Here is a 26,383-nt window from a genome sequence, read left to right as displayed (position 1 = left end):
AGCACTCCACAACCCGTTTGCACGAGAGGCTTTCTGCTCATCCAGCTGCTCTGTTAGCATCTGCATTGGACAGAATCTTCGAGCTACTAGGTCAGAGCTCTGACTGAGCAATCTCCTTTTCAACCCTTCCCTCCTGGCAGACAACAGACAAACCCTACCTGGAGCCCACAGAGCCGAGCAAAGGAAGATCACCCTGCCAGGCTGCAGGGCCAGGCTGCAGCGGCACCAGCGTCTGTGCTGAACGGATTCACCGCAGCAGCTGGGGCCCTCGTGCCCATCCCGCTGCTGCTGCACATCTGGCTGGCTTGGCCAGTGGAGTGGAAAGCAAAAGTGCAAACCTGCCAAGAGTGAAACAACCAAGGACAAAGCTCAGTTACTCACACTGTGAAGGTGAGGGCACGCTCCTATGCCCCCCAGTAAAAACACCTGCCAAAGCATTTCATTTTCCACTGCCATGCACTGACCTTGCAGACCCTCTGAGCTGATCCCACTCCAACACTCCACCTCCAGTGCACACAGTCCAGCTCTGACTGCCAGCCGTGCTGCCATGTGGGCCATGCACACACCAGGAGGGATGCCTGGCCCCCAGCACTGAGCCCAGCAGACATGCTCCTGAGCTGCCAGGGACACGTACCAGTGACAGCCAGACAGAATAAAGCACGTCAGAGCACCCCACCAGAAGATGGGAAAGCAACCCCTGACACTTGGTTGCCTTTTTCACACACACAACAAATGAGCTGCTCCGAGAGCCCTAGACAAAGGCTTTGCTCTTTGGCAGTGGCTGCTCAAGCCATGCAGATCAGGGCTGGAAGTGACACTGACTGAACTTTTTTTGGTAAAGCTTCATTTATGACAGAAAAGGGATTAGTGAGAATCAGAGACGGCCCAGATGCTTTGGCACCTGGGAAAAAAACAACCAAACCCAAACCAACCAACCCAACACAAACCCACCCTCAAATTAGTCCTCAGTGCTGCAGTCCCCAGAGGAGCAGTGGATCTGAAACGTTTGGCCCCACTGGAGCACGGAGAGGAGCAGGTGCTGGTGACAGCTGCACTCTCACAGCCACGCCCTCACCTCTGAGCCGAGGCTGTGCTTAGCTCCGATGGGCAGCTGCTGAAATGCAGGCACTGCTGCGGGGCCTGTGCCTCTCCGTGGCAGGGTTTCAGACCTGCTCGGGCCTGTGGGAAGAGTGAGATTTGTCTCAGGGCCACTGCTTTGCATTTCCTCCCCTCTCTCGGCATGGCTCAGTTACTCCACTGGCATGACAAGTGCCAGGACAGCTGCCACATGGACGAAGCAGACAGGAGGAGGCTCCACGCTGCTCTCCCTGTGTCTGGGAGGCAGACACCATTTGATCCTCCTGCAGCAGCTCCAGCACGCTGCGGAGCTCTGAAAGCTGCTCTCTAGCACTGTGGACGAGCAGAGACAGCTGAGCTCTCCCTGTGCAGGCAGGCAGACCCCCAGCTCCCTTCACACCTCCCACAGATGCGCTCTACCAACCAACACCTTCCCAGGGCTGCAGAACGCAGCTGGATGGAAGATGCAGCACAAACCTTCCAGAGCTGCTTTCTCTACTTTAACTGCACCAACGCTGCAGGAAGACTCCAGATACTCACAGCAGCTGCTCTGAAAGGTGTCTCAGATCCATCTCACCTGCTCAGCTCACCTCCCGAATCCTTGCAGGCACCCCAGGGCTGCTCCCAACCCTTCCACACGCTGAGTCTTGGGCTCCCGGGCCGCGGCTGCCTGCAGCCACCACAGGCCATTGGAGCAGCACTGCAATCCAGGGACCTGTCCTCTGAGCGTGTGCTGGCAGGAGAAGCAGCAGCTCTGCAGTGACTTCGGCTGGACAGCCAGCACACACTGGACTGCACCCCAGAGCAAACCACACCTAAGCACACACACACAAGCAGCCTTGCACAGCAAGCACAGCCTCCACCTTTGCATCTCGCCAGACCCACTCTAGGTGCCCACGGACCCCTTTGCGAGGGTCCCTGACCCCTCTACATGGCCACAGGCCTCCTTTAGATACCCACAGACCCCCTTCAGCTCACCCCTGATGCCTTTAGATGCCCCCAAAGGCGCTTTCGATACCCCCAGACCCCTGGAGCCGTGGCTGGGGGGGCCGAGCCAAAGGGGACACCGAAACCCAGAGTGAGACCCCCCAGAGCCTGCCAGAGCGCAGAGGCTGAGCGCTTCCCGCCCAAACGCCGCTGGCCAATCAGAGCACGGCCTGGCTTTCCCGCTCTTTCCCCTCACGGCGCCGGGAGGGAGGGGGGAGGGAGACAAAACGGCCGCAGGGGGCTCCGTGGCGGCTCCCAGCGCCTCCAGGTATGGATCCCAGTACCTCCCAGTGCTCCAGGACAACGCACAGTGCTCACAGGATGGCTCCCAAGCTCTCCTCTGCTCCCAGGCCCACACAGATACCGCCCGGACCGGCCCAGTCCCTCCCAAACCCCTCCCAGTCGATCCCAGCCCCGTCCCTATCCCTCCCAGTCCCGCCCAGATCCCCGCCCGGTCCCTTTCGTTCCTCCCCATCCCTTCCAGTCCCTCCCAGTCGCTCCCAGATCCGATCCCTGTCCCTTTCGTTCCTCCCCGTCCCTTCCAGTCCCTCCCAGTCGCTCCCAGATCCGATCCCTGTCCCTTTCGTTCCTCCCCATCCCTTCCAGTCCCTCCCAGTCGCTCCCAGATCCGATCCCAGTCCCTTTTTCCTCCCCGTCCCTTCCAGCCCCTCTCAGTCTCTCCCAGATCCAATCCCAGTCCCTTCTGTTCCTCCCCGTCCCTTCCAGCCCCTCTCAGTCTCTCCCAGATCCGATCCCAGTACCTCCCAGATCCACTCACAGTCAATTCCAGTCTCTTGCGGATCCCCTCCCAGTCCCCGACCGTTTGCACCCCACACCCTGTCCCTGCCAATCGCACCCAGTTCCATCCCAGTCCTTCCCAGTTCAGTCCCAGTTCCTCCCAGTCCCTCTTAGTTCCCCTCCCTGTGAGTGACTGGCAGGGAAATGAGATGGAATCCGGAAGGACTGGGAACGACTGGGAGGTGACTGGGGGGAGCAGGGAGATAGTGGGATGGAAATGGGAGGGGACTGGGGGGAGCTGGGAGGTAGTGGGATGGAAATGGGAAGGGACTGGTAGAGACTGGGAGGCAGTGGGATGGAAATGGGAAGGGACTGGGGGGAGCTGGGAGGTAGTGGGATGGAAATGGGAGGGGACTGGGAGAGACTGGGAGGCAGTGGGATGGAAATGGGAAGGGACTGGGAGAGACTGGGAGGCAGTGGGATGGAAATGGGAGGGGACTGGTAGAGACTGGGAGGCAGTGGGATGGAAATGGGAAGGGACTGGGAGAGACTGGGAGGCAGTGGGATGGAAATGGGAGGGGACTGGGGGGAGCTGGGAGGCAGTGGGATGGAAATGGGAGGGGACTGGTAGAGACTGGGAGGCAGTGGGATGGAAATGGGAGGGGACTGGGTGGGCTTGGGAGGGAAGTGGTCCCAAACTGGGACAAACTGGGCCCAAACTGGTAGGAACTGGGCCCAAAGTGCACACCAAGTGGGGGAATTGGGCCCAGCGCAGCCAATGGGAGCGCTTCCCGCCTAAGCCCCGCTGGCCAATCAGAGCGCAGCCTGGCTTTCCCTTCTTTCCCCTCACAGCGTCAGGGAGGGAGGGAGGGAGACAAAATGGTGGCAGGGGACACAATGGCGGCGCCCCGTTCAGCTCCCAGTGCTTCCAGGATGGCTCCCAGTGCCTCCAGGTACGAATCCCAGTCTCAACAAGTCCCCTCCCAGGCCCATTTTAGACCTCTCTGAATCCTGCCCAGTCCCTCCCAATTCCCTTGCAGTCCCTTCCACTTCCCTCCCTCTGCATCCCAATTCCTCCGCAGTCCCTTCCAGTTTCCTCCCAATCCCTCTCAAATCCCTCCAGTCCCTCCCAGTCCTACCCAGTTCGCTCTCACATCCCTCCTGGCCCATCCCATTTCCATCTCAGTCCCTCCCAGTTCCCTCCCACATCTCCCAGCCTCTCACAAATCCCCTCCAAGTCCCTCCCAGTCTAATCCCAGTTCCTTCTGTTCCTCCTAGATCCCCTTCCAGTCTCTCCCAGTTCCGCTCCCCGTCCTGCCCAGTAACCCCCAGATCCTCTCCCAGTCCCTCCCAGTTGCCCCCAAGGGCCTTTCAGTTCCACTCAGTTCCTCCCAGTCTCTCCCAATCCCCAGGCAGTCCCAATCGGTTCCCTCCCTGTGCCTCCCAATTGCCTCACACTCCCTCCCAGTCACTCCCAGGTCCTCTCCAGTCCCCCTCAGTCTCTCCCAGTCCTACCCAGTTCCCTCTCACCTCCCTCTTGGTGCATCCCATTTCTATCCTAGTCCACCTCCAGCCCCTCCAAGTCCTTCCCACATCTCCTCCCAGTCTCGCCAAACCCCCTCCAAGTCCTTCCCAGTCCTGTCCAGTTCCCCTCCATTCTTCCCAGCATAGTCCAGTCCCCCTTCCAGTCCCTCCATCCCTTCCCAGTCCCTTCCAAATCCCCTCAGCAGACTCTTCCAGGCCCCTCTGAGTACCTTTCAGACGCTCCACTCAACTTCCCCTACCTCCCAGTCCATCCCAGTCACTTCCAATCCCCTCCACTCCATCCCATTCCCTCCAGCCGGAGCCCGTCCAGATGCCCTCCCAGTCTCCTCCCAATCCCTCCCAGTCCTATCCCAGTCTCTCCTATCCCCACACACGTCACAACCTGATCCTCCCAGTCTCTACCAATTACCCTCCCAGTCCCTTGACAATCCCTGACAGTTCTGCACCCCCTGTGCCCTATCCCTGCTGGTCAAACCCAGGTCCATCCCAGTCCCCTCCCAGTTCCACTCATGTCTCAGGCTCCCTAGGATTGACTGGGAGGGAATATGAGAAGGATTGGGATAGAAGTTGGAGGGCCTGGGGGCAGTGGGATGGAAACGGGAGGGAACTGGGTGGGCTTGGGAGGAAAGTGGTCCCATACTGGGACAAACTGTTCCCAAACTGGTAGGAACTGGGCCCAAAGTGGACACCAAGTGGGGAATTGGGCCCAGCGCAGCCAATGGGAGCGCTTCCCGCTTAAGCCCCGCTGGCCAATCAGAGCGCAGCCTGGCTTTCCCGCTCTTTCCCCTCACAGCGCCAGGGAGGGAGGGAGAGAGGGAGACAGACAGAATGGTGGCAGGGGACACAATGGTGCTCCCAGTTCAGCTCCCAGTGCTTCCAGGATGGCTCCCAGTGCTTCCCAGATGGCTCCCAGTGCCTTCAGGTATGGATCCCAGTCTCAACAAGTCCCCTCCCAGTCCCATTCTAGACCTATCCGAATCCCTCCAGTCCCTCCCAGTTCCCTTGCAGTCCCTTCCACTTCCCTCCCTCTGCATCCCAATTCCCTCCACTAACTCCCAAGCCCCTATCCCTCTCCTCCCAGGCCCTCCACATCCTCTCCCAGGCCCATCCCAGTCCCTCCCAATCCCTCCACTCCATCCCTCATCCTTTCCCCCTTCCCTCCCACGACCTCTCAGTCCCGCCAAGTCTCCGCCCACGCCTCACCAGTCCCGTCCAAGCGTCCCTTCCCACTTCCATTCAGTCCTCCCATTCCTCTCCCTGTCCCATCATCCAAGAGCCTCCCGAGGGCTCATGTCCCCTTGCCGTCTACACCTCTCAGGGGGGGCCCCTTACCAGTCTCACCCTTCCTTCCCAGTCCAACTCACGACGCGTCTCTCAGTCCCCTTCCCATCGTCCACCCTCCACTCCCGGAGTCCATCTCAATGCCCTCCAGTCTCCTCCAAGACTCCTTCCCAGTTCCTCTCAATCCCCTCAGTCCCTCCCAGACCTTCCCCAGTCCTTCCTGGCCTGCCTCCGTCAGTGGTCCGTCACAGTCCAGGCTCTAGTCCCCTCCCAGTCTCTCTCAGTTGCTCATCCCAGTCCAACTTCCAGTCCCTCAGTCCTCTATCGAGCTCCCTACCCAGCACCCTCCCAATCCTTCCTAGTCCATCCCACTAGCTCCCAGAATATCCCAGTCCCCTTCCAGTCACCTCCCACTCCCTCTCAATCCCCTCCAAGTCCCTTCCAGGCCCCTCCAACTACCTTCCCATTCCCCTCCCAGTATGCTCCCTCTGGCCCAGTCCCCTCCAGTCACTCACAATCCATTCCAGATCCCTTCCCATTTCCTCCCAATGCCCTCCTACTCCAGCCCCAGTGCATCCATTCTCTCCCAATTCCCAACAGTCCTCCATTACTCTCCCTGACCCATTCCCCTCTCTGTCACCCTCTCAGTCTCCCTTCCAGTCCCAACCACCCTCTCTCACTCCCCTCCTAGTCCCATCCCAGTTTCACATAATCCAATTCCACTCCTTTCCCAGTACATCCCACTCCCCTTCCAGTCCTTCTCTGTCCCTTCCAGTCCTCTCCCACTGCCCTCCCAGTCCTAATCCAGTCCTTTCCAGGTCCATTCCAGTCCCATCCCAGTCCCAGTCCTTCTCCCATTTCCTCTCAAGTTCCACTCCTCAGTCCCACCCAGCCTCACCCAATCCTTCCCAGTCCATGCCACATCAGCCCCAGTATATCCCACTCCGTCCAGTCACCTCCAAGTCCCTCCCAGTCCGCCAGTCTCTCTGCCACTCTGACCCAATCCCCTCCCAGTCCTTTCCAGGTCCATCCCAGTCCCTTTCCAGTCTCTCCCAGTCCCTAGTGCCATTCCCAGTCCTCTCCCAGTCACTTCACAATCCATTCAGGATCCCTCTCCCTTGCCCTCCCAATCCACTCCCAATCTCTTTCCACTATCTCCCAGTATATCCCAGTCCCCTCCACTAACTCCATGCCCCATGCCCCTATCCTCGCTCCCAGGCCCTCCACATCCCCTCCCAGGCCATCCCAGTCCCTCACAATCCCTCCACTCCATCCCCTCATCCTTTCCCACTTCCTCTCAGTCTTCTCCTACCACTCCTCCCCAGTCCCCTCCCAATCCCATCCCACTTCCCAGCTCTCCCTCCCATTCCCCTCCCTGCCTCTCCCACTCACAATCACCCTAGTCTGGAAGGGGACTGGGGCATACTGGGAGACACTGGGATGGACTGGGAAGGACTGGATTGGGACTGGGACGGTCTGGGAGAGGACTGGGAAGGAATGGGACAGGACTGGGAGGGACTGAGGACTGGGAGGGGACTGGGATGAGTCCTTTCCCAGTCCAACTCCAGTCCCTCACAGTCCTCTCCCATTTCCTCCCAGTCCTCTATCAGTCCCACCCAGCCCCCTCCCAATCCTTCCCAGACCATCCCACTGGCTCCCAGTATATCCCAGGCCCCTCCCACGCCACTCCAACCACCTTTCACACACTCCCCCTACCTGCCCAGTCCCCTCCCAGTCACTCACAATCCTTTCCAAATCCCCTCCCTGTCCCATCCCAGCACCTCCCAGTCCAATTCCCCTCCCTGACACCTCTCAGGCCCCTTCCCAGTCCTCTCCCAGTTCAGCTCAATCCTTCCCAGATCCCTTCCCAGCCCATCCTACTCCCTCCCACTCCATCCCCATTCCTCTGAATCCCACCCACTCCCTCCCAACCCCTTCCCAGTCTCTCACTATCCCATTACACTCCTTTCCCACTACATCTCACTGCCCTTCTAGTCCTTTTCAGTCCTTTCCAGTCCTCTCCCTGTCCCAATCCAGTCCTTTCCAGGTCCACCCCAGTCCCCTCCCACTCCCTCCTAGTCCCTTTCCATTGCCATTCCACTCACTCACAATCCATTCCAGATCCATTCCCAATCTCTCCCACTCCATCCCACTATATCCCAGTCCCCTCCACTAACTCCTGAGCCCTTGTCACTCTCTCTCAGGCCCTCCACATCCCCTCCCAGGCCATCCCTAGTCTCACAATCCCTCCACTCCATCCCTCATCCTTTCCCACTTCCCTCCCACTACCTCTCAGTCCTCCAAGTCTCCTCCCACCGCTCACCATTCCCTCCCAATCCCATCCACTTCCATCAGTCCCTCCATTCCCCTCCTGTCCCATCCCAAGGGCCCTCCAGGCCCATTCCTCCTCCTCACACCTCTCAGGGCCCCTTCCCAGTCTCACCCAATCCCTCCCAGCCCCACTCACTACCTTCCCAGATCCTTCCCATCCATCCCACTCCCTCCCAATCCCCTCCCAGTCTCTCACAATCCCATTCCAGTCCTACCCCAATCCCTCCGGTCTCCTTCCAGTCCTCCTCAGTCCTTTCCAGGCCTCTCCCAGTCCAAATCCAGTCCTTACCAGCCTCTTCCCACTCCCCTTCCCATCCCTTCCCCTTCCCCTCCCAATCCCCTCCCAGTTTCTCTCGTCCCTCCAGTCTCACCCAGCCCCCTTCCAATCCTTCCCAGTTCCATCCCACTAGCTCCCAGTACATCCCATCCCCTCCCAGTCCCTCCCAATGCCTTCCAGGCTCCCCAACTCACTTTCACATCCTGCCACTACCTTCCCAGTCCCCTTCCCATCCCGTCTCAGTCCACTCCCAGTCACTCACAATCCCTTCCAGTCCCTTCCCATTCCCTCCCAATGCCCCTCCCCAGTCCACTCTCCTCCCTGACACCTCTCAGGCCCCTTCCCACTCCTTCCCACTCCCACTCCATCCCAATGCCCTCCCCCGTCTCCTCCCAGTCCCTTCCCAGTCCCTTTCCTGGCCTCTCCCAGTTTCCCGCACAGTCCTCTTCCAGTCCCCAATCCAGATCTTACCAGGTCCATCTCAGTCCCCTTCCAGTCTCTCTCAGTCCCTCCTTGTCCCTTCCCCAGTCCAACTCCAGTCTCCCTCCCAGTCCCCCCCCCCCTCTCCCATTTCACCCCAGTCCTCTATCACTCCCAGCCAGTCCCCACCCAATCCTTCCCAGTCCATCCCACTAGCTCCCAGAATATCCCAGTCCCCCTTCCAGTCACCTCCCGCTCCCTTCTAATCCCCTCCCAGTCACTCACAATTCATTCCAGATCCCGTTCCATTCCCGCTCATTCCTCGCCCACTTCCCAGCAGTCCCTCCCATTCTCCTCCCTGTCCCAATCTCAGCACCTCCCAGTCCCATTCCCCTCCCTGACACCTCTAAGGCCCCTCCCACTTTAGCTCAGTCCTTCCCAGTTTCCCTTCCCAGTCCATCCTCACCTCCTCCCACTCCTTCCCGTTCCTCTGAATCCCACCCACATCCCTCCCAGTCCCATCCCACTCTCTCACAATCCCATTCCACTCCTTTCCCCCAGTACATCCCACTCCCCACCCCCAGACCTTTTCAGTCCCTTCCAATCCCTCTCCCATTTCCCTCCCAGTCCTCTCCCAGTCCCCAATCCAGTCCTTTCACACGTCCATCCCAGTCCCTTCCCAGTCTCTCTTAGTCTCTCCCCAGTCCCTAGTGCCATTCCAGTCCTCTCCCAGTCACTCACAATCCATTCCAGATCCCTCTCCATTCCCTCCCAATCCACTCCCACTCCATTCCACTATCTTCCAGTATATCCCAGTCCCCTCCACTAACTCCCAAGCCCCTACCCCTCTCTCCCTCCACATCCCCTCCCAGACCATCCCAGTCCCTCCCAATCCCTCCACTCCATCCCTGATCCCTGGGGGGCTGGTCCTGAACTGGGACGCACTGTTCCCAAACTGGGGGGGGCTGGTCCCGAACTGGGACGCACTGTTCCCAAACTGGGGGCCTGGTCCTGAACTGGGACACACTGTTCCCAAACTGGGGGGGCTGGGCCCGAACTGGGGCGCACTGTTCCCAAACTGGGGGGGACTGGTCCCGAACTGGGACGCACTGTTCCCAAACTGGGGGGGGCTGGTCCCGAACTGGGACACACTGTTCCCAAACTGGGGGGGACTGGTCCCGAACTGGGGCGCACTGTTCCCAAACTGGGGGGTCTGGTCCCGAACTGGGGCGCATTGGTTCCCAAGACTGGGGGGGACTGGTCCGGAACTGGGGTGAACCCTCTTGTTCCTAAACTGGGGGCCATAGGTCCTGAACTGGGACACACTGTTCCCAAACTGGGGGGGCTGGTCCTGAACTGGGACACACTGTTCCCAAACTAGGGGGGCTGGTCCCGAACTGGGACGCACTGTTCCCAAACTGGGGACCAGGTCTTGAACTGGGACGCACTGTTCCCAAACTGGGGGCCTGGTCCTGAACTGGGACACACTGTTCCCAAACTGGGGGGGCTGGGTCCTGAACTGGGGCGCACTGTCCCAAACTGAGGGGGACTGGTCCCGAACTGGGATGCACTGTTTCCCAAACGGGGGGGGCTGGTCCCGAACTGGGACACACTGTTCCCAAACTGGGGGGGACTGGTCCCGAACTGGGGCGCATTGTCCCAAACTGGGGGGGACTGATCCCGAACTGGGTGCTGCGCATTGTTCCCAAACCTGGGAGGGGCTGGTCCCCGAACTGGGGCGCACTATTCCCAAACTGGGGGACTGGTCCCAAACTGGGATGCACTGTTCCCAAACTGGGGGCTGGGGCCCAGCGCAGCCAATGGGAGCGCTGCTGCCCTGAGCCCCACTGGCCCAATCAGGAGCGTGGCTCTGGGCCCTCCTGCTCTGTCAGCGCCGGGAGGTGAGGGGAGGAGGGGGGAGGGAGACCAAACGGGCAGCAGGGGCACATTGGAGGCTCCACCAGCGCCCCCAGAGCAGCTCCCAGCGCCCTCCAGGTAAGATTCCCAGTCCCATCAAGCCCCCTCCCAGTCCCTCCCAGTTCCCTTCCAGACCTCTCCAAATCCTTCCAGTCCCTCCCAATTCCTCTGCAGTGCCTCCCAGTTCCCTCCCAGACCTCTCCCAGCCCCTCTCTAATCCCATCCCTGTCCCTGCCCAAACCTGCTCCAGTCTCTCCCAGACCCCCTCTCAATCCCTCCCAATCCATCCCAGTTCCTACTGGGATCGCTTTCAGTTCCCATCCAGGCCCTTTCCCATGCCCTCCCCTTCCAGTCCTTTCCCAGTACAACTCACAGTCCTCACCCAGTCCCAATCCAGGTCCTTACCCAGGTCCATTCCCAGTGCCTGCTCCATTCCCTCCCAATCCCCTATCAGTCCCATCCAGCCCCCTCCAAATCCTTCCCAGTCCATCCCACTAGCTCCCAGTACATCCCAGTCCCCTCCCAGTTCATTCCAGGCCCTTCCAACTACCTTTTAGACCCTCCCAGTCCCTTTTCATTCCCTTCCCAGTCCCTACTAAGTCTCCTCCCTCTCCCGCCCAGTCCCCTCCCACTCACTCACAATCCATTCCAGATCCCTTTCCATTCCCCTCCCTGTACCCCCCACTCCCTGTCAGTCAATCCCATTCCCCTCCCTGTCCCCTCCCACTCCCTGTCAGTCAATCCCATTCCCCTCCCTGTCCCCTCCCACTCCCTGTCAGTCAATCCCATTCCCCTCCCTGTCCCCTCCCACTCCCTGTCAGTCAATCCATTCCCCATCCCTAGTCCCCTCCCACTCCCTGTCAGTCAATCCCTTTCCCCCTCCCTGTTCCCCACCCCACTCCCTGTTCAGTCAATTCCCATCCCCCCTCCCGCCCCAGGTCCTGTCCCAGTTCCCTCCCATTTCTTCCTCAGCATATGCCCAGTCCCCTTCCAGTCCCTTCCATTCCCTTCCCACGTCCTTCCAAATTCCCCCCCCCTCACAGACTCTTCCAGGCCCTGCCGAGTACCTTTCAGAACGTTTCCACTCCCCTCCCCTACCTCCCAGTCCATCCCAGTCACTTCCAATCCCTCCACTCCATCCCTGATCCCTTCCCACTCCATCCAATTCCACTCCTTTCCCTGTACATCCCACCCCCCCTCCTAGTCCTTCTCTGTCCTTCCAGGTCCCTCCCATTGCCCTCCCAGTTCATTCCAGTACTTTCCAGGTCCATCCCAGTCCCAGTCCTCTCCCATTTCCTCTCATTCCACTCCCAGTCCCACCCAGCCTCACCCAATCCTTCCTAGTCCATCCCACTAGCTCCCAGTATGGCCCGCTCCCCTTCCACTCACCTCCCAAGTCCCTCCCAGTCCCCTCCCACTCCCTCCTAATCCCCTCCCAGTCCCCAGGCCCCTCCCAGTCACTCACAATCCATTCCAGATCCCTTCCCATTCCCTCCCAATCCCCTCCCACTCACTCCCATTCCTCTCCCACTTCCCACCAGTCCTTCCATTCCCCTCCCTGTCCCATCCCAGCACCTCTCAGTCCATTCCCAATCCTCTCCCACTTTTGCTCAGTCCTTACCAGATCCCTTCCAGTCCATCCTACTCCCTCCCACTCCATCCCTCCTCATTCCTCTGAATTCCACCCACTCCCTCCAAATCCCCTCCCAGTCTCTCACAATCTCATTCCTCTCCTTTCCCAGTACATACCACTCCCCACCCAGTCCTCTCTCAGTCCCTTCCAATCCTCTCCCATTTCCCTCCCAGTCCCAATCCAGTCCTTTCCAGTGTCTCCCAGTCTCTCCCAGTCCCTAGTGCCATTCCAGTCCTCTCCCAGTCACACACAATCCATTCCAAATCCCTCTCCATTCCCTCCCAATCCATTCCCAATCTATTCCACTATCTCCCAGCATATCCCAGTCCCCTCCACTAACTCCCATGCCCCTCTCCCTCTCTCCCAGGCCCTCCACATCCCCTCCCAGGCCATCCCAGTCCCCTCACAATCCCTCCACTCCATCCCTCATCCTTTCCCACTTCCCTCTCAGTCTCCTCCCACTCCTCCCCAGTCCCTCCCAATCCCATCCCACTTCCCAGCTCTCCCTCCCATTCCCCTCCCTGCCTCTCCCACTCACTCACAATCACCCCAGTCCTGGAAGGGGACTGGGGCATACTGGGAGAACACTGGGAGACACTGGGAAGGACTGGATTGGGACTGGGACGGTCTGGGAGAGGACTGGGAGATGAATGGGGACTGGACTGGAGGGACTGAGGACTGGGAGGGGACTGGGATGAGTCCTTCCCCAGTCCAACTCAGTCCCTCACAGTCCTCTCCCATTTCCTCCCAGTCCTCTATCAGTCCCACCCAGTCCCTCCCAATCCTTCCCAGACCATCCCACTGGCTCCCAGTATATCCCAGGCCCCCTCCCACGCCACTCCAACTACCTTTCACACACTCCCCCTACCTGCCCAGTCCCCTCCCAGTCACTCACAATCCTTTCCAAATCCCCTCCCTGTCCCATCCCAGTACCTCCCAGTCCAAGTCCCCTCCCTGGACACCTCTCAGGCTCCCTCCCATTCCTCTCCCAGTTCACCTCAGTCCTTCCCAGATCCCTTCCCAGCCCATCCTACTCCCTCCCACTCTATCCCACTCCCTTCCCGTTCCTCTGAATCCCACCCACTCACTCCCAACCCCTTCCCAGTCCCTCACTATCCCATTACACTCCTTTCCCACTACATCCCACTGCCCTCCTAGTCCTTTCCAGTCTTCTCCCAGTCCCAATCCAGTCCTTTCCAGCTCCATCCCAGTCCCCTCCCGCTCTGTCAGTCCCTCCTAGTCCCTTTCTATTGCCATTCCACTCACTCACAATCCATTCCAGATCCATTCCCAATCTCTCCCACTCCATCCCCCTATCTCCCAGTATATCCCAGTCCCCTCCACTAACTCCCGAGCCCCTATCACTCTCTCCCAGGCCCTCCACATCCCCTCCCAGTCCCTCCACTCCATCCCTCATCCTTTCCCACTTCCCTCCCACTACCTCTCAGTCCCTCCAAGTCTCCTCCCACGCCTCACCAGTCCCTCCCAATCCCATCCCACTTCCATCAGTCCCTCCCATTCCCCTCCCTGTCCCATCCCAAGACCTCCCAGGCCCATTCCTCTCCTTCACACCTCTCAGGCCCCTTCCCAGTCTCACCCAATCCCTCCCAGACCCACTCACTCCTTCCCAGATCCCTTCCCAGTCCATCCCACCCCCTCCCAATCCCCTCCCAGTCTCTCACAATCCCATTCCAGTCCTACCCAATCCCTCCTGGTCTCCTTCCAGTCCTCCTCAGTCCTTTCCAGGCCTCTCCCAATCCAAATCCAGTCCTTACCAGCCCCTTCCCACTCCCCTTCCCATCCCTCCCAATCCCCTCCCAGTCTCACCCAGCCCCCTTCCAATCCTTCCCAGTCCATCCCACTAGCTCCCAGTACATCCCAGTCCCCTCCCAGGCCACCCCAAAGACCTTTCACACCCTCCCACTACCTTCCCAGTCCCCTCCCAGTCACTCACAATTCATTCCAGATCCCTTCCCATTCCCTCTCAATGCCCTCCCAGGCCACTCTCCTCCCTGACACCGCTCAGGCCCCCTCCCACTCCATCCCAATGCCCTCCCAGTCTCCTCCAAGTCCTTCCCAGTTCCTCTCAATCCCTCCCAGTCCCTTCCTGGCCTCTCCCAGTTCCCTCACAGTCCTCTCCCAGTCCCAATCCAGTCCTTTCCAGGTCCATCCAAGTCCCCTCTCAGTCTCTCCCAGTCCCTAGTGCTACCAGTCACCTCCCACTCCCTACTAATCCCCTCCCTGTCCCCAGTCCTCTCCCAGTCACTCACAATCCATTCCAGATCCCTCTCCATTCCCTCCCAATCCTCACCCACTCCATTCCACTATCTCCCAGTATATCCCAGTCCCCTCCACTAACTCCCAAGCCCCTATCCCTCTCTCCCTCCACATCCCCTCCCAGGCCATCCCAGTCCCTCCCAATCCCTCCACTCCATCCCTGATCCCTTCCCGCTCCATCCCATTCCCTCCCAGTCCGTCCCAATGCCCTCCCAGCCTCCTCCCAATCCCTCCCAGTCTCTCCCAATCCCCACACAGTCACAACCAGTTCCCTCCCAGTCCCTGACAATCCCTCACAGGCTGCACCCTGTGCCCCATCCCTGCCCGTCACACCCAGTTCCATCCCAGTCCCTCCCAGTTCCTCCCAGTCAGGCTCCCTGGGAGGGGCTGGGAGGGAAATGAGAAGGATTGGGATAGAATTTGGAGGGCCTGGGAAGTTGTGGGATGGAAATGGGAGGGGACTGGGCGGGGGACTGGGAAGGAAGTGGGAGGCATTGGGAGGGAGTAGGAGAGAACTGTTAGGGACTGGGAGCGAGTTGGGAGGGAACTGGGAGGTACTGGAAAGGGATTTGGAGGGACTGGGAGGGGAGGGCTGGGGACTGGAACCGAAGTGGTAGGGACTGGGACAGACTGGGAGGGGACATGAAGGTGTGTTGGAGGTACTGGATGGAATTGGGAAGCACTGGGATGGGACTGGGCAGGAACTGCGAGGAAACTGGGAGGGTGTGGGAGGGAACTGGCAAAGACTGGGAGGGACTGGAGGGGACTGGGAAGAACTGGATGGGGAGTGGGAGGGACTGGAACAGAAGTGGGAGGGGAATGGAAGGGACTGGGAGGGAACTGGACCCCAACTGGGGCAAACTGGGCCCAAACGGGGACACACTCAACCCAAACTGCAGGGGAGTGGTCGCAGACTGGGGGGGTCTGGTCCCAAACTGGGGGCACACTGGAACAAAACTGGGGGGGGACTGGTCCCGAACTGGGACGCACTGGAACAAAACTGGGGGGGACTGGTCCCGAACTGGGGCACACTGGAACAAAACTGGGGGGGACTGGTCCCGAACAGGGATGCACTGTTCCCAAACTGGGGGGACTGGTCCCGAACTGGGACGCACTGTTCCCAAACTGGGGGGACTGGTCCCGAACTGGGACGCACTGTTCCCAAACTGGGGGGACTGGTCCCGAACTGGGACGCACTGTTCCCAAACTGGGGGGACTGGTCCCGAACTGGGACGCACTGTTCCCAAACTGGGGGGACTGGTCCCGAACTGGGATGCACTGTTCCCAAACTGGGGGGGGGCTGGTCCCAAACTGGGACGCACTGTTCCCAAACTGGGGGGGGGCTGGTCCCAAACTGGGACACACTGTTCCCGAACTGGGGGGGCAGGTCCCGAACTGGGGGGGCAGGTCCCGAACTGGGGGGGCAGGTCCCGACCTGGGACGCACTGTTCCCAAACTGGGGGGGCTGGTCCCGAACTGGGACGCACTGTTCCCAAACTGGGGGGGCTGGTCCCGAACTGGGACGCACTGTTCCAAAACTGGGGGGCTGGCCCAGCGCAGCCAATGGGAGCGCTGCTGCCCGAGCCCCGCTGGCCAATCAGAGCATGGCTCTGGCCCTCCTGCTCTGTCAGCGCCAGGAGGGAGGGGAGGGAGGGGGGAGGGAGACCAAACGGCGGCAGGGGCACAGTGGAGGCTCCCAGCGCCCCCAGAGCTGCTCCCAGTGCCTCCAGGTAAGATTCCCAGTCCCATCAAGCCCCCTCCCAGTCCCTCCCAGTTCCTTTCCAGACCTCTCCGAATCCTTCCCAGTCCCTCCCAGTTCCTCTGCAGTGCCTTCCAGTTCCCTCCCAGACCTCTCCCAGCCCCTCTCTAATCCCATCCCAGTCCCTGCCCAATCCTGCTCCAGTCTCTCCCAGACCACCTCCCAATCCCTCCCAGTCTGTCCCAGTGCTTCCTAGGATCACTTTCAGTTCCCATCCAGGCCCCTTCCAAGCCCTCTCATTCCAGTCCTTTCCCAGTACAACCCAGTCCTCACCCAGTCCCAATCCAGTCCTTACCAGGTCCATCCCAGTCTCCTTTCAGTCTCTCTCTGTCCCTCCCAGTCCCTTCCAACTACCTTTCAGACCCTCCCAATTCCTTCTCATTCCCTTCCCAGTCCCTTCTAAGTCCCCTCCCAGTCACCCACAATCCATTCCAGATCCCTTCCCATTCCCTCCAAGTCCCCTCCCACTCCATCTCAGTCAATCCCATTCCCCTCCCTGTCACATCCCAGCACCTCCCAGGCCCATTCCCCTCCCTGACACCTCTCAGGCCCCTGCCCAGTCCCACCCAATCCCTCCCAGTCCCCCCCCCCCGTTCCGCTTAATCCTTCCCAGTCCATCCCACTCCCTGCCACTCCGTCCCAATGCCCTCCCAGTCCTTCCCAGTCTCCCACAGTTCCTCTGAATCCCACCCACTCCCTCCCAAATCCCTCCCAGTCCCATCCCTGTCTCTCACAACCTCATTCCACTCCCTTCCCAGTACATCTCACTCCCACTCCTCTCCGATTGCCTCCCAGTCCCCTCCCAGTCACCTCCCAGTCACTCACAAACCATTCCAGATCCCTTCCCATTCTCTCCCAATCCCATCCCACTTCCATCAATCCCTCCCATTCTCTTCCCAGTCCCATTCCAGGACCTCCCAGTCCCATTCCCCTCCCTCACACCTCTCAGGCACCTTCCCAGCCTCACCCAATCCTTCCCAGTCACTTCAGTCATTCATAGATCCCTTCCCAGTCCATCCCACTCCTTCCCACTCCCAGTCCTCCCCAGCCCCTTCCAGGCCTCTCCCAGTTCCCTCGCACTCCTCTCCCAGTCCCAATCCAGTCCTTACAGGTCCATCCCAGTCACCTCCCAGTCTCTCTCAGTCCAACCCAGTCCCTTCCCAGCCCAACTCCAGTCCCCTCCCATTTCCTCCCAGTCCCTCACTATCCCATCACACTCCTTTCCCACTACATCCCACTGCCCTCCCAGTCCTTTTCAGTCCTTTCCAGCTCCATCCCAGTCCCCTCCCACTCCCTCCTAGTCCCTTTCTACTGCCATTCCACTCACTCACAACCATTCCAGATCCATTCCCAATCTCTCCCACTCCATCCCACTATCTCCCAGTCCCCTCCACTAACTCCAAGCCCCTATCCCTCTCTCCCAGGCCCTCCACATCCCCTCCCAGGCCATCCCAGTCCCTCCCAATCCCTCCACTCCATCCCTCATCCTTTCCCACTTCCCTCCCACTACCTCTCAGTCCCTCCAAGTCTCCTCCCATGCCTCACCAGTCCCTCCCAATCCCATCCCACTTCCATCACTCCCTCCCATTCCCCTCCCTGTCCCATCCCAAGACCTCCCAGGCCCATTCCCCTCCCTCACACCTCCCAGGCCCCTGCCCAGTCTCACCCAATCCCTCCCAGTCCCACTCACTCCTTCCCAGTCCCCTTCCCACTCCATCCCACTCCCACTCCATCCCAATGCCCTCCCAGTCTCCTCCAAGTCCTTCCCAGTTCCTCTCAATCCCTCCCACTCCCCTCCAAGTCCTTCCCAATCCCTTCCTGGCCTCTCCCAGTTCTCTCTCAGTCTTCTCCCAGTCCCAATCCAGTCCTTACCAGGTCCATCTCAGTCCCCTCCCAGTCTCTCTCAGTCCCACCCAGTTCCTTCCCAGTCCAACTCCAGTCCCCTCCCATTTCCTCCCAGTCCTCTATCACTCCCACCCAGCTCCCTCCCAGTCCTTCCCAGTCCATCCCACTAGCTCCCAGAATATCCCAGTCTCCTTCCAGTCACCTCCCTCTCAGTCCCCTCCAAGGCCCTTCCAGGCCCCTCCAACTACCTTCCCATTACCCTCCCAGTCTGCTCCCACTCTGGCCCAGTCCCCTCCAGTCACTCACAATCCATTCCAGATCCCTTCCCATTTCCTCCCAATGACCTCCTACTCCAGCCCAGTGCATCCCATTCCTCTCCCAGTTCCCAACAATCCCTCCCATTACCCTCCCAGACCCATTCCCCTCTCTGTCACCTCTCAGTCTCCTTCCCAGTCCCAACCACTCTCTCTCACTCCCCTCCCAGTCCCATCCCAGTCTCTCACAATCCCATTCCACTCCTTTCCCAGTACATCCCACTCCCCTCCCAGTCCCTTCCAGTCCTCTCCCATTTCCCTCCCAGCCCCAATCCAGTCCCCTCGCAGTCTCTCCCAGTCCCTAGTGCCATTCCAGTCCTCTCCCAGTCACTCACAATCCATTCCAGATCCCTCTCCATTCCCTCCCAATCCTCTCCCACTCCATTCCATCATCTTCCAGTATATCCAAGTCCTCTCCACTAACTCCCAAGCCTCTATCCCTCTCTCCCTCCACATCCCCTCCCAGGTCATCCCAGTCCCTCCCAATCCCTCCAGTCCATCCCTGATCCCTTCCCACTCCATCCCATTCCCTCCCAGTCTGCCCCAATGCCCTCCCAATCCCTCCCAGTCTATCCCAGTCTCTCCCAATCCCCACACAGCCACATTCAATTCCCCTCCCTGACACCTCTCAGGCCCCTTCCCAGTCCTCTCCCAGTTCAGCTCAGTCCTTCCCAGATCCCTTCCCAGCCCATCCTACTCCATCCCACTCCCTCCCCGTTCCTCTGAATCCCACCCACTCACTCCCAATCCCTTCCCAGTCCCTCACTATCCCATTACACTCCTTTCCCAGTACATCCCACTGCCCTCCCAGGCCTTTTCAGTCCTCTCCCAGTCCCCTCCCACTCCCTCCTAGTCCCTTTCTATTGCCATTCCACTCACAACCCATTCCAGATCCATTCCCAATCTCTCCCACTCCATCCCACTATATTCCAGTCCCCTCCACTAACTCCCGAGCCCCTATCCCTCTCTCCCAGGCCCTCCACATCCCCTCCCAGGCCATCCCAGTCCCTCACAATCCCTCCACTCCATCCCTCATCCTTTCCCACTTCCCTCCCACTACCTCTCAGTCCCTCCAAGTCACCTCCCACGCCTTGCTAGTCCCTCACAATCCCACCCCAGTCCTACCCAATCCCTCCTGGTCTCCTTCCAGTCCTCCTCAGTCCTTTCCAGGCCTCTCCCAATCCAAATCCAGTCCTTACCAGCCCCTTCCCACTCCCCTTCCCATCCCTTTCCCTTCCCTCCCAATCCCCTCCCAGTCTCACCCAGCCCCCTTCCAATCCTTCCCAGTCCATCCCACTAGCTCCCAGTACATCCCAGTCCCCTCCCAGTCCCTCACAATGCCTTCCAGGCCACCCCAAATACCTTTCACACCCTCCCACTACCTTCCCAGTCCCCTCCCACTCTGGCCCAGTCCCATCCCAGACACTCACAATCCATTCCAGATCCCGTCCCATTCCCTCCCAGGCCACTCTCCTCCCTGACACCTCTCATGCCCCTTCCCACTCCATCCCAATGCCCTCCCAGTCTCCTCTAAGTCCTTCCCAGTTCCTCTCAATCCCTCCCAGTCCTTCTCAGTCCCTTCCTGGCCTCTCCCAGTCCCCCCACGTCCCTTCCCAGTCCCATTCCAGTCCCTCCCAGTCCTCTATCACTCCCACCCAGCCCCCTCCCAATCATTCCCAGTTCCTCCCACCAGCTCCCACTATATCCCAGTCCCCTACCAGTCACCTCCCACTACCTTCCCAATCCCCTCACAGTTCCACTCACTCCCAGATCCCTTCCCAGTCCATCCCACTCCCTCCCAGTCCATTCCAATGCCCTCCCAGTCCTTCCCAGCTGCTCTGAATCCCATCCACTCCCTCCCAATCCTCTACCAGTCTCGCACAATCCCATTCCAGTCCTTTCCCAACACATCCCACTCCCCTCCCAGTCCTTTCCAATCTCCTCCCAATCCCCTATCAGTCCCACACAGCCCCACCCAATCCTTCCCACTCTATCCAACTAGCTCCCAGTATATCCCAGTCTCCTTCCAGTCCCCTCACACTCCCTCTCAATACTCTCCCAGGGCCTTCCAGGCCACCCCAACTACCTTTCACACCCTCACACTGCCTTCCCATTCCCCTCCCAGTATCTTCCCTGTCCACTCCCACTCTGGCCCAGTCCCCTCCAGTCACTCACAATCCATTCCAGATCCCTTCCCATTCCCTCCCAATGCCCTCCTACTCCAGCCCAGTGAATCCCATTCCTCCACCAGTTCCCACCCCTTCCTCCCATTACCATCCCTGTCCCTCCCAGACCCATTCTCCTCACTGCCACCTCTCAGTCTCCTTCCCAGTCTCTCATAATCCCATTCCAGACATTTCCCAGTACATCCCACTCCCCTCCCAGTCCTTCTCTGTCCCTTCCACTCCTCTGTCATTTTTCTCCCAGTCCTAATCCAGTCCTTAGCAGGTCCACCTCAGTCCCCTCCCAGTCTCAGTCCAACTCCAGTCCCTCCCAACCTCTCCCAGTTCCTCTCAATCCACTCCCAGTCCCACCCAGCCTCACCCAATCCTTCCCAGTCCATCCCACTAGCTCCCAGTACATCCCAATCCCTTCCAATCCCCTCCCATTCTGGCTCAGTGCCCTCCCAGTCACTCATAATCCATTCCAGACCCCATCACATTCCCTCCCAATCCCCTCCCACTCCCTCCAAGCCCAGCCCATTCCTTTCTAACTTCCCATCAGTCTCTCCCATTCCCCTCCCTGCCCCATCCCACTACCTCCCAGTCCCATTCCCCTCCCTGGCACCTCTCAGGCCCCTTCCCAGTCCCCTCCCAGTTCAGCTCAGTTGTTCCCAGTCCCACCCACTCTCAGCCCCCTCCCAGTCCCAGCCCAGTCTCTCACAATCCAATTCCACTCCTTTCCCAGGACATCCCACTCCCCTCCCTGTCCTTTTCAGTCCCTTCCAGATCTTTCCCAGTTCCCTCACAGTCATCTCCTAGTCCCTCCCAGTCTCAGTCCAATCGTTATCAGGTCCATCCCAGTCTCTCCCAGTCCCTCCCAAGCCCCTATCAGTCCCACCCAGCCCTCCCCCAATCCTTCCCAGTCCATCCCACAGTCTCCCAGTATATCCCAGTCCCCTTCCAGTCCTTTCCCATTCCCTCCCATTTCTCCACAAGTTCCCATGAGGCCCTTACAATCTCCTCCCTATCCCATCCCAGTACCTCCCAGTCCCACTTCCCTCCCTGCCACCTCTCAGGCCCCTTCCCAGTCCCATCCAATCCCTCACAGTCCCCTCCCAGTTCCACCCTCTCCTTCCCAGGTCTATTCCCAGTCCACCCCACTCCCAGTCTCCTCCCGGTCCTTCCCAGTTCCTCTGAATCCCACCCACTCCCTACAACCCCCTCCCAGTCCCACCCCAGTCTCTTTCAATCCCATCCCACTCCTTTCCCAGTCCATCCCAGTCCCCTCCCACTTCTTCTCAGTACCTTCCAGGCTTCTCCCAGTCCCAATCCAATCCTCACCAGTCCCTTCCCAGTCCATCCCAATCCCCTCCTAGTCCCTTCCAGTGCCCTCCAACTACCTTGCACACCCTCCCACTACCTTTCCACTCCCCTCCCACTCTGGCCCAGTCCCCTCCCAGTCCCAATCCATTCCAAACCCCTTCCCATTCCCCCCAATCCTCTCCCTGGCCCAGTCCCCTTCCTGCCACCTCTCAGTCCCCTCCCAGTCCTTCTCAGTCCCTTCCAGGCCTATCCCAGTTCCCTCACAGTCCTCTCCCAGTACCTCCCAGTCCAAATCCAGTCCTTACCAGGTCCATCCCAGTCCCTTCCCAGTCCCATTCCAGTCCTCTCCCATTTCCTTCCAATCCTCTATCACTCCCACCCAGCCCCCTCCCAATCCTTCCCAGTCCATCCCCCTAGCTCCCAGGCTATCCCAATCCCTTCCCAGTCCCCTCCCACTCTCTCACAATCCATTCCAGATCCCCTCCCAGGCCATCTCATTCCTCTCCCACTTCCCATCAGTCCCTCCCATTCCCCTCCCTGTCCCATACCAGTACCTCCCAGTCCCATTCCCCTCCCTGACAGCTCTCTGTCCTCTTCCCAATCCCTCCCAGTCCTCTCACTCCTTCCCAGATTCCTTCCCAGCCCAGCCCACTCTCAGTCCATCCCAGACTCTCCCAGTTCCTCTGAATCCCACTCACTCCCTCCCAATCCCCCCCCAGTTCCATCCCAGTCTCACAATCCCATTCCAGGCCTTTCCCAGTACATCCCAGTCCTTCTCAGACCCTTCCAGGCCTCTCCTAATACCCTCCCAGTCCTCTCCCAGTCCCAATCCAGTCTTTAACCAGGTCCAACCCATTCCCCTCCCATTCTCTCTCTGGCCTTCCCCCCCCTTCCCAGTTCCACACCAGTTCCTCCCAGTCCATCCCATTGCCCTCTCAGTCCCTTCGCAGTACCTCCCAGTCCCATACCCCTCCATGCCACCTCAGTCCCCTTCCCAGTCCATCCCAGTCCCCTCGAGTCTCTCCCAGATCCCTTCCCAGTCCATCCAACTCTCTCCCAGTTCCTCTGAATCCCACCCACTCCCTCCCAGTCCCTCACAATCCCATTCCACTCCTTTCCCAGTACTTTCACATTCCCAGTCCTTCCCAGTCCCTTCCAGGCCCATCCCAGTTCTCTCACAGTCCTCTCCCAGTCCCAATCCAGTTCTTGCCAGGTCCATCCCAGTCCCCTCCCAGTCTCCCAGTCCCTCCCAGGTCTCTATCACTCCCACCCAGTCCTCTCCCAATCCTTCCCAGTCTATCCTACTGGCTCCCAGTATATCCCAGTCCCCTTCCAGTCTCCTCCATCAGCTCCCAATCCCCTATGACTCTCTCCCAGTCCCTCCAAATCCCCTCCCAGTCTCCTCCCACTGCCTCCCAGTCCCTCCCAGTCCCTCATCCTTTCCCACTTCCCTCCCACTACCTCTCAGTCTCCTCTCACTCCTCGCCAGTCCCTCCCAATCCCATCCCACTCCCCATCTGCCCCTCCTGTTCCCCTCCATGGCTCTCCCAGTCACTCACAATCACTCCCAGTCCCTCATCAATCCCTTCCCACTCCATCCCACTCCCTCCCAGTCGCCTCCCAATCCCTCCCAGTTCCTCTGAATCCCCCCCCAGTCTAGCCTGGTCCCCTCTCAGCCCTTCTCAGTGTCTCCCAAACCCCTCCCAGTCTGGCTCAGTCTCTCCAAGTCCCTCCCAGACCATCCCATTCCTCTTCCAGTTCCAAGTAGTCCCTCGCAATCCCCTCCCAGTCTCTCCCAATCCCTCCCAGTCACTCATTTATTCCTTCCCAATCCACCCCAGTCCCTCCCAGTCTCTCTGAATTCCTCCCACTCTCTCCCAATCCCTTCCAGTCCCTCCCAATCTCTCCAAACTCATTCCACATCCCCTCCCACTCTCTCCCAATCCCTTCCAGTCCCTCCCAGTCTCTCCAAATTCATTCCACATCCCCTCCCACTCTCTCCCAATCCCTTCCAGTCCATCCCAGTCCCCTCCCATTTCCTCCCAGTCCCCATCAGTCCCACCCAGCTCCCTCCCAGTCCATTCCTCTACCTCCCAGTATATCCCATTCCCCTTCCAGTCCCCTCCAGGAACTCCCAATCCCCTATCACTCTCTCCCAGTCCCTCCAATTCCCCTCCCACTCCCTCCAAATCCCCTCCCATTCTCTCTCAGTTCCTCTGCAGGCTTCCCACTCCCTCCCAGTACTTCTCAGTGCCTCCCAAACCCCTCCCAGTCTGGCTCAGTCTCAGCCTCTCCAAGTCCTTTCCCAGTCCCTCCAAATCCATCCCATTCCTCTCCCTGTTCCCATCAGACCCTCCCATTCCCCTTTCTGTCCCATCCCAGGACCTCCCAGTCCCATTCCCCTCCCTCACACCTCTCACTCCCATTCCAGCCCATCCCACTCCTTCCCAGTCTCTTGCAATCCCTCCAGAGCCTTTCCCATGCCCTCCCATGCCAAATTCCCTCTCAGTCTCTTCCAATTCCTTCTGATCCCTTCCAGATGCCTTCCCACTCCCTCCCATTGCCAGTCCAGTCCCCTCTCAGTCCAGCCCAGTCTCTCTCAGTCCTTCCCAGTCCCCTTCCAGTCCCACCCAGCCCCTCACAATCCCTCCCTGTCCATTCCACTATCTCCCAGTATATCCCAGTCTCCTTCCAGTCCCCTCAGTAACTCCCAATCCCCTATCACTCTCTCCCAGTCCCTCCAATTCCCCTCCCAGCCCCTTCCCAGTCCCCTCCCACTACCTCCCAGGCCTTCCCCATCCCAATCCCTTCAGGCCATCCCTGATGCCTTCCCAGACCCCTCCCTCTCCTCCCAATCCCTCCCAGTCACTCTCAGTTCCACTGAATCCCTCTCACTGCCTCCCAAACACCTCCCAGTCTGGCTCAGTCTCTCTCAGCCTCTCCAAGTCCCTTCCCAGTCCCTCCCATTCCACTCCCAGTTCCCATCAGTCCCTCCAAATCCCCTCACAGGCCCTTCCCAGTCCATCCCACTCCTCCCACTCAATCCCAATGCCCTCCCAGTCTCCTCCCAATCCCAGTCTCTCCCACTTCCACTGAATCCATCCCAATCCCTCCCAGTCTGGCCCTGTCCTCTCCTAGTTCCCTCCCCATTGCCTTCATTCCCATTCCTGTCCTTTCCTCCTCCATCCCATTCCCCTCCCAGCCCCTCCCCAGTCCATCCCAGTCTCTCTCGGTCCCAGTCCCTTCCAGTCCTCTTCCATTTCCTCCCAACCCCCTTCAGCCCTACCCATTCCCCTCCCAGTCACTCACATTCCCTCCCAGTCCCTCATGCATCCCTTCCCACTCCCTCCCAATGCCCTCCCAGTCTCCTCCCAACCCCTCCTGGTGTCTCCCAGTCCCTCTGGACCCCTCCCAGCCGGGCAGCAGAAAGGCAGCAGCAGGAGCACATCCCAGCAGTAAAAGGATGTTAAATCCACCCCGACACAGGCACACAAAAGCCTCTGCAGGCAGCACAGCCTCGGCCCCTAGCCCAGCCCCTGCTGAGCTGCCCTGGCACCGCTGCCTCTGGGGCTCCACTGCCATCAGCCCAGAGCCAAGCAGCAAAGGCTGCACTGCGGCACAGGCTGCTGGCACAGCTGCCTCTCTGCCCAAGCACAGCCCTGAGCACCAAGTGGCACAGCTGCACAAGTGACCTGCTTTGGCCAGCACAGCAACGAGGCCCAGGCAGCTCTGCCTTCTGGCTGCCACCTCCTGCACAGTGCCCCCAGAGTGCCCCTGAGGGGAACAGCTCCCCGAGGGAGACCTTAGCTGCAGCAGCACTGCCCAGCAGTCTCTCCAGGGCAGAGGCCTCTCCCCACACCTGAACACCCCCTTCAGTTTTCACTCCCTCACACCCTGAGCTTCTCCTCTGCAACCATCAGCACACTGAAAGGCCTAAGAGAAGGCTTTAAGCAAGGCTGGCACTTGGCACCAACTCACCACAGAGACATTTCTGCCCCCACAGCCACAGGAAATCCATTTCTGAACCAGCTGCAAGCAGCAATTGCATTTCAAACAGCTCCACGGCCTGGTACCAAAGCATCCCACCCTGCCAGGGCTTGGGGCTGAGGCTGAGTGCAGATCTGCAGCTGGGCTGGGGCAAAGCAGTTCAGCTCCCTGCAAAAAGAGAGAACAAACACAGCAGAGAACTCTCACCCAGGCACAAACAACAGAGACAGAAAGAGGGAGGCAACCTCCAGAGGACCCCAGGCCAACTTAGATGCCCACAATGCCCCTTCTGATGCCCCTGAACCCTGCTGCATCACCCCAGGCCCATTTTACCTGTCCCCAGACCCTTTCGAGGGCCCCCAGGCTCACTGCAGATGAGCCCAGAAGCCTCTAGCACAGCCCCAGACCCTTCTAGAAACCCCTCCCAAATCTCTCCCAGGGGCCCCCCCATAAGGCCCCCCAAATCCTTCCCCAGGTTGTCCCCCCCAGGGACCCCCAAACTCCTCCCCA

At 59.6% G+C, this 26,383-nt stretch overlaps 1 protein-coding gene across 21 annotated transcripts in view; it reads right to left on the bottom strand.

Annotated features, from left to right (window-relative positions):
- Positions 1-322: 322 nt before the first annotated feature.
- Positions 323-26,383, bottom strand: part of LOC135185778 (protein disulfide-isomerase TMX3-like) — a 75,037-nt gene continuing 48,976 nt past the window's right edge. For 4 of the 21 annotated variants that reach the window (XR_010306608.1, XR_010306609.1, XR_010306611.1 and 1 more), the window contains 3 exons: positions 25,865-26,041; positions 1,655-1,810; positions 943-1,179 (listed from right to left, as the gene is read on the bottom strand). Coding sequence is in view for 4 of the 21 variants with exons in the window: in XM_064162914.1 (XP_064018984.1) it covers positions 1,164-1,179; positions 1,668-1,810; positions 25,865-26,041 (336 nt within the window). In the remaining 17 variants the exon portion in view is untranslated. Of the gene's footprint in view, positions 339-938; positions 1,180-1,654; positions 1,811-25,811; positions 26,042-26,383 lie in introns of those variants that run through there. The other 17 variants (XR_010306601.1, XR_010306603.1, XR_010306602.1 and 14 more) reach the window with 11 other exon arrangements.

The sequence above is a fragment of the Pogoniulus pusillus genome, chromosome 23 (assembly GCF_015220805.1).
Source record: "Pogoniulus pusillus isolate bPogPus1 chromosome 23, bPogPus1.pri, whole genome shotgun sequence".
NCBI classification, from domain to species: Eukaryota; Metazoa; Chordata; class Aves; order Piciformes; family Lybiidae; genus Pogoniulus; species Pogoniulus pusillus.
The sequence above is the reverse complement of the archived record's forward strand: the minus strand, read 5'-3'. Positions and strand labels throughout refer to the sequence as shown.